The sequence below is a fragment of the Sesamum indicum genome, linkage group LG3, assembly GCF_000512975.1.
Source record: "Sesamum indicum cultivar Zhongzhi No. 13 linkage group LG3, S_indicum_v1.0, whole genome shotgun sequence".
Lineage (NCBI taxonomy): Eukaryota > Viridiplantae > Streptophyta > Magnoliopsida > Lamiales > Pedaliaceae > Sesamum > Sesamum indicum.
Window position 1 is genome coordinate 19,588,714 of NC_026147.1, and position 8,211 is coordinate 19,596,924.

At 35.8% G+C, this 8,211-nt stretch overlaps 2 protein-coding genes and 1 long non-coding RNA gene across 3 annotated transcripts in view; 2 read left to right on the forward strand and 1 right to left on the reverse strand.

Moving 5' to 3' along the window:
• LOC105158867 (protein CUP-SHAPED COTYLEDON 3) overlaps positions 1-2,480 on the forward strand; it is a 3,159-nt gene extending 679 nt beyond the window's left edge. Inside the window, exons 2-3 of the mRNA XM_011075764.2 lie at positions 476-750; positions 1,413-2,480. Coding sequence (XP_011074066.1) covers positions 476-750; positions 1,413-2,081 — 944 coding nt within the window. The 3' untranslated portion in view covers positions 2,082-2,480. The remainder of the gene's footprint in view (positions 1-475; positions 751-1,412) is intronic.
• Positions 4,373-5,841, reverse strand: LOC110011678. The gene is made up of 2 exons (XR_002286693.1): positions 5,551-5,841; positions 4,373-4,631 (listed from the first exon to the last, which is right to left on the reverse strand). It is a non-coding gene; the product is annotated as an uncharacterized LOC110011678 (long non-coding RNA).
• LOC105158868 (protein PLASTID MOVEMENT IMPAIRED 1) overlaps positions 7,807-8,211 on the forward strand; it is a gene marked incomplete in the record, with an annotated part of 3,179 nt that continues 2,774 nt past the window's right edge. Inside the window, 1 exon segment of the mRNA XM_011075765.2 lies at positions 7,807-8,211. Coding sequence (XP_011074067.1) covers positions 8,100-8,211 — 112 coding nt within the window.

Consider the following 8,211-nt stretch of genomic DNA (forward strand, 5'->3'; position numbering starts at 1 on the left):
GGTTCTTGCATGTGTTGAGTCAACTTTTATTAGTACTGATTTCATCTCTCAGATAGCCCTTCTCTCTATATTTCTTGGCAGATATTGCAATGGGGTTTCTGGTTTTCTAGTATAGTATCATCATGTCCTAATAATTAATGAGAAGCCCACATCAAGAATCCAACATCATATGTTAATTTGGACTGTATTGTCCTGATATATATAATTTATGTCTTGGGCTCACACACACACACACATACACTCATCAGGGAAGCTCAAAAAAGCAGCTAAACATGCATTCATTTACTGCATTGTTTTTTTTACAATCTATTCAGTTAACTGTTAACAGATTTCTCCCCAACCCTTTTCATCTTCCTGCAACAAAATCTAGAAATAAGATCTTTCCCCCAGATATGTGTGTGTGGAGAACCATTCAATTATTCTGACAGCAGTATACAGTTCATTAATCTTTGCTAATATGCATAAATAAATAAAGATGTTGCAAAAATGGGAGAAAGGGAGTGGTATTTCTTCAGCTTAAGAGACAGGAAGTACCCAACTGGGCTGAGAACAAACCGAGCAACAGGCGCCGGTTACTGGAAAGCAACAGGCAAAGATAGGGAAGTGTACAGTGCTTCAAGTGGAGGGCTTCTTGGGATGAAGAAAACCCTTGTTTTCTACAAAGGGAGAGCCCCACGGGGGGAGAAAACCAAGTGGGTCATGCACGAATACCGCCTCGACGGAGACTTCTCTTGCCGCCACACCGGCAAGGTCAGCTTCACCATTTATTAATCATTACACACACACAGACTACACTAAAAAGTTTTGCACTTTTTGTGGGGTTGACTTGGGTTCTTTTGTCACGATATTAATGGAAGTACAGCAACAGTTCCTGTCTGCAGACTAGACAATTTTCACCCACTTGACTCACTTGTCAATATATATGTATAATGTTACTAATAAGCAAAAGAGAAAAGGGAACAAACAAGAACAGTGGATCAGCGAGCTGTGAGCATTTGCAAAATAATTTGTACACATAAGATTTCGTGTGAGGAACGAAGATCTCATCTAAAAGTTTATAAGTCTATTTAATGTCTTTGATAATAAGATACATGTCGAAATGAACTAATACTGACCAGTGGGGTGGCTGGCAACAGAGCATTCAAGACTTTGGATTTTGTAGAATGATTGAGAGTACTACTGTAGATTGTAACGGATAATCACTCTCAAAAGCCCCTTATTTTATTTGTATTGTATTTCTATTCATTGAAGGGCACATGCTATAATATTACACTGAGATTTTCTCACTGATTGCTGCTTAGAATTAGTAGTAGTAAGTTGCCTGCATGGAACAAAGAAAGCCCATCTTTTTTTAGAAAAAAACGGGTAAAAATCTATATCTTGGGAGTGACATTTATTTGTATTTTTGTCAGGAGGAATGGGTGATTTGCAGGATTTTTCACAAGATGGGGGAGAAGAAAACTCCAGCAATGCTGCAAGGTCAAAGCTACTTGATCAAAGCTTCAAACAGCTCATTGCCTCCACTGCTTGAACCACCACCCACAACACTGCTAGAATCCCAGTCTTTTCAAGATCACCATCATCCACCAATAATGCAAACCCTAAACCAAAACCCTAATAACTTTCTGATGCAAACCCAAGATTCTGACCTCAAATCCCTCATCAATCCACTTGTCTCCCAATGTGACCTGTTCTCAGCTCAGCCCACCTCATCATCATCATTCACACAAAACAAGGACCTCATGAACATTCACTTCTTCAAGCCTCCTCCCCTCCATCACCTCCCATCAAGCCAAGATTTCAGTTTCAAGGAACTGAGCGATGCTATTGCCAAACAGTACTGCAAAAAAGAAGCCAGCTTTGAACAACCTCATTTGGCTGATCATGGATTTGTCAACATGCAGTTGGCAGAAAGGATTCAAGAAAACTCTAACAAATATCAGATCAGCCCATTTCTTTTGGGGCTAAGTGATGATGAAATCGGAATCCCATCAGCAACAGTAACAGGGATTGATGATAATGTGACTGCTGCAGCTATTGATCATGTGATGTCAACTGAGCCGGCTTTCAGGTGGTGGTAGATAATTCAATCCCACCTCCCATCAAAGTTACTGCACATCGGTTCTTGGCCTCTGGACCTAATTGAAATATATATATAATTAAACTTTCATATAAATTTTAAAGATATGGATTTATGATCATCAGCTATGTGTGTTTGTATATATACAGAATCTAGAGATTCTGAATATGTAAATGAGCTGGTGAAATTGGAGTAGTACGTAGCAGTGGTTGGCTCTTTCATGCATGAATCATGAATGTAACCTTGTAGTGGTAGCTAGCATTGATGAACACTAACTGTTTGCTACTAAGGAATTCTAGAGTACTGTTTTTGTTGTTTTGTATATCAAGCTTACAAAACGTACTAGTGCTAGCTAGTGCTGGTAGATGTATAACCAAAATCTTGGGTGAAAGAGACTTGATTGCAGTACTGTTTCTGGAGTTGGAAAGCAACCGGGGTGGGTTTGGATTTGATTTGATACGTGTTAACTTTGGAGGTGGGATTTGGCTCTTCCCCCTTTTTTGTGATTGCTGGTGGGAATTCTTAATGAATAAATTATATAACACATACGAATGATTGTGATTGTTCTAAAACATAAAATTGGAATGAAATCTCTTGTGAGAAAGAAAACTTGAAGTCTAAAGATAGAAGGGAGCTTGATTATAAAACCCACACGTCGACTCGGCGCGAAAGTCAACCTTAGTTATTCAATGGTATCGAGTGAAAGGTTTGAATAAAAATTAATTTGTGGATAACAAGCTGACCTTCCCCTTTCTTTAGGGATAACAGGCTGAACTTCTTGGCATCTAAATGTCGGCTATTCGCCACTTGGGACTTTAATATGTTCCAAGGGTTGGACGACAGGGCTGTTTCGCCCATTAAAGAATGATTTTCCTCACATGTATACATGAGTGAAGAATTGTGATTAATTATGAAATTTGAACTTTAGTTAAACATTTAGATGCAATTCATAGTTTAAAGTTGCAATTATTCCAAAACTCAGAAAGATGGAATAATTGGTTTTGCATGTGGAGTGATTGGGTATGGTATGGGATCTGACTCCCTATACGTTCATGCATAGCATAGCATAGGTATAGCTGCAAATATAGAGGTAATTCGTGTAAATGCCAGAGACAAGAGTTGGTTGCCATACCAATTAATGCCTACAATGTACGATAAATCGTGGGCCTTGTACGTCTCCCAAGAAATAATTGAATTCTCCAGGTCTTAATTATCCAAATACAAAAAAGAAAAAAGGAAAAAAAGAAGAATTCTCCAAATCTTTCAATTAGTCGGCCCTGAAGATCATGAGTTTTTTTCTCAGACATAATAATGTTGTTATTTCGTTATGAATACAGATGATAATTACCAGTTCAAGCATATATGATTATATAGCAAACCAGAAAATGTCTACAACTATAACTTAAAAGAAATGCAAAATTCACAATATCATTTCAAGTTTGGGGTTGGTTGAGTTGAGCAAAGTGATGCAGTCAGGTCACAGGGGTGGCAGTCCACTATCTTCAAATAAATTGTGCACAACAAAGCAATCAATATAGTCCACAGGTAAGATAAGACAATCCCAACAAATACATCCTTAATTCGCATTGGACTTTCAGATCATCAAATCAAATCTCACATTCTGTCAACATGAGTATCCTTGTTTCTCTACCTTCCTTAACACACACAGATGAGACCTGAATCTGAGAGCCTGGATAAGTGATCCATACTGCAAACATTGCTGCAGTCTTAAAAGGACACATTTTGTGAGCTTCCCCCGAATTCAGAAAGTGTAGGCACCTACCTACAGAGTCAATGGCTGAGCCAGCCCTTTAGTTGAGAAGGATTAGGGTCAGAGCACCTTGCGGGGATGGAATAAATCACACAAAATTTTCTGAACAATGGATGCTAACCAAAATTCAAATTGCTATAGTTAATAAACTCCCAAATGCAAGTTAGAGGATGTATGTGCCCTCTATTCCTTTCGACAAACAAGGGTGATACTGTAACTATTGAAACCCCAGCCGCACTAGACTAGTAATTGTTAATGAAAACATGATTATCATCCAATAACTCAGGAATAAAGAGGATTGGTTTAAATACTTGGCTTCTTCTACACTGGCAATCCAGGCCATGTAAAGGTCCCAAACCACCACTATCCTTGCAGACCAATCCTATTACCCACCCAGAACTATGTTGGTTTTCTGCGTATAGGTACATGCTATACTAAATATCAGACAGAGTGCCTCAAGAACCTGCTTGCTAGAAATAAAATTTACCTAGACAAATATGTTGAAGGAAAAAAACACCAAGTTTATCAATGGGGACTGCATAAAGTCTTGAAATTGAAGTCAATACAGAGCTTGATACAAAATCATGCGCATTTATCAAAATTCTATCGAAATATAAGACAAAACATAATAAAGGAAGAAACACATTTCCTCGAGAGACTTGAAAGATTCCCCAATGTTTACAACAGTTTTACAGCAGGAAAGCAGCATTACATTTATTACATGCAATATCTCTATCACGAGTCCAACTGGAAGATGTATGCGTAACCAGCCAAAAAGAGCTGCATCAAACAACATCACAAGTCAATTCATATTGCAGCTATCTCTAACCTTCGTAAACAAAAATATCACCATCCTAAAACTCATCCAAGAGTACTAACTAGTTCCACTTTAAAATCAGAGTTTCGCAAACCCATCTTCAGGCATAAAAACTTAAGAATAATCCAAAAAAGTACACAAAATTATAGCAATAACGAAAAAATGAAGAAAAATATGACAAGGGGAGCAATTCTTTTTTTTGTTTTAAAAATAAAAACAAAAAGATGCTATACCTACAAGAATCGAAGATGGAAAAACCAACGAATGGCCAGAAGGACAAGTAGAGGAATCCACTAAATAAATTGTTTTAGCCAGACCAACTTCTGTCCAGCAAAATCTTTTGATCACCTTTTCCGATGTCATTATCTTCTTCCTCTTCATATCTCTTCGCCTAGTTTAGTTAACCTTTACAGAATAGCAACTCCGGCTTCAAAATTCCAACTTTCTAAATTCGTGTTAACCAGACATTTTGTTCCCAATCATCAACTCTTCCCACAATACCACGAAATTTGCAAATAAGTTCAAAGCCAATATAAAACTGTAGCTTTTCACAGCAATCCTTCATATTCAAATCCAAATAAATACAAACAGTACAACAATGAACTTGTCCACTAAACATCATTAACTTAAGGATTCCCATTTCAACATCCATTAAATCCAATAATGCAAAAGCACTCCGCCACTCCATCCTCCAGAAATCTTATTCTAAGATATTAATAAGGCAACCAAACTCACATTAGATCCACCGAAATATCAGGAAAATAATAATAAACAGAAACCCGAATATATGGAAAAGGAGAACAAAAGACAAAACCCTAATCCATAATCCATGATCAAAAAACATGGAAAACCACGGGAGAAGGATAACAGAATGAAAACCACCTTTTTTGCCTAACGGGACAAGCTTGACGATCCTGAATCAGATGGTTTTTTGGACAAAGCGTAATCGGGCGGCGAGTAGACAAGGGCGGCGATCATTGCTCCCGGAAGCACGCCGTATTTCGCCACTGCTGCCACCTTCGTGACCAGCGGCTGCCCCTTCAACACCCCCAGCACCATCGCCTCAAATTTTTCTCTGCCTCTTTGCTCTGTTTCTGAAAACTAGCGAGAAAATCCCACACTCCTTTGCTGCTCGAGAATCTACGAACTTGATAATCTTGGAATTGAGCTGAGAAAGATCCGGACCCGTTTACATGTTTAGGTATTGGGTGATGGGCCCAACAGTAATGGGCTTTTAGAACCTTTACACTTTGGGCTTTTACAGGCCCAAACCAGCTAATGTTATACTATTGCCAACGTTGATAACATATTTGCAATAGCTTCTATTTACCAATAATTTCTGAACTAAGGTTGAAGTTCCGTAACTTATTTCAAGGTCATGGGTTTGAATCTTATCGGATGTTTCGGTGTTTGTTTTGCTTTTTATATGGAATTATTAATCTGTTATTTCATAATTTTTAATTATATTAATGTATTGATTAAACCGATATATTGCTCAGTTGTTCAATATATCGAACTATTAGTGTAATAATATAATTACTATTTTTATCTCAATAACTTCCATTTTCATGATACAAATAAGTTGTATGAAAATTTATAAATTAAGCAGTACTGAAAGTTGAAAGTGTTTGAAAAACAATATGAAGAACAGAAAAAAAAAATAAAATTGGAGTATTTAAAAAAAATAATTTTACAAAAATGTTGTAGATGTTGATTGGGAGCTGCTTATAACTTTTGGCTTATACCATCTTAATTTAATAAATTCAAAAGTAGAAGCTATAAATAAAAAATAATCTTTTGAATTTATTTTCAACAAAATATTTTGATAAACACTTATTTTAAATTATTGCAAGAACCCTCTTATACATAAATTGTTTTTAGCGTTGAAAATTGGACTATTCGATATTTAATTTGAAATTTATAATTAAAAAGAAATCAGACAAATAAATATTTTTAAAAGAAATAGTATTAGAGAAAATAAAAAATTAATCAGCTTTTAAACAGCAAAATTGCAAAACTAATGCCGCAATTAAGATCATTTTAAATTTGATATCACGCATATTTTATTAAAAATTACAAAAAGAGGTCAAATTTCCAAAAAGAACCCACACATAGACGTTAAAACTAACGATGGAAAATCCATGTGAAAGTCATGTGTGCATGGATCAAAAAATGGTTCGGCCGTTACTTTTAACGTCTATTAAGTTGGAGGGAGCTTTTTTGCAATATTTTTTACCTATTTTTGTAGCTTGTAATGAACATTGGGTTAAATTTAAAATTACGTGAAGTTTGAAATCAAGTTTAAAATAATCATAAATTATGAACCTAATTTTACAATTTTACTATTTTTAAACATCTTGTCTAGGTTTGAACTCAGGCCTCTAATCTAAGTGACTCGCCTCATATTTCAATCTATTTAACGTATTTATACTAATATTAAAAAATAAAAATTCTCTATGTTCATAAACGACAATTCCTTATATAAATGCACAAAATTTTAAATATTTATTATAATTAATTTTTTTTAATAAAAGTGACTGAACGTCAATTGAGCATTACACTGATCTTTTGTTATGTCGATAATACCTTAAATTAATCTTCTTTTGTTTCACCTTAAATTAATTTTCTTTTGTTTCCTTTTTTTTTTTTAGATATGATTTGTTGGTTTGTGCATTTTATTATTATTTATAATATATTTTAAAATATAAAAAATTATATATATATAAAAACAACATGCCACCAGGATTAAATTTTAAAAATAAATAAATATCATATAACACCAAATATATGGAGAATAAGTACTGGCTCAAAATGCCCTATTATGGCAACACTTAGCTGGAAACTGGACAGTGTGGTAGCAATTACCATCCCCTAGTCAGGATTTGGGGACAAATTTCTTGGGACCAACCTTGTCTCTGTATAATCTCACTTACAGATAAATTTGTCAAAGTGGCGCCCGAACTCGGGTCGATATTGATAAAAAGAATCGAACCCACAATCATATGACTAGAAATAGTTCATTCTCATTATAACTCAGCTAAAGTTTTAAAATCAAAAACCCACATCAGTAGAAAAAATCGAACCCACGATCATGTGACTACTGAAAATAGTTCATTCGTACCACAATGATAGGACTGATAGTCGTCCCAAGCCAGCAATAATTCTGTCACTGGATATCCTCCTCCCATTCTCTTATCCTGTCTCTTTCTCAGAGAAGTTTGTAAGAAAGACATCAATGTTATTGCCTTATCCTTCAAATTGCCAATTCTTGGCCAAGAAAGCACCAGCAACTTCATCTACATTTTCTCCCTTCATTCCTTACTGTTTCTTGAACAAAAAAAAAGACTCAATCATTCATAATTCTCTCTTGCTAAGCTTATAGCTTCTGCAAAGCTGAAGTCACTACATTAGTTTGAATTGAACACTGAATCATGGCAACAGATCCTGCAGGCAGGAGGAGTTCCAACACGCAGATTCTGCAAGAACTCGAGGCGCTTAGCGAGTCGATGTACCAGTCCTACACCTCAACCACAGCTCGACGGA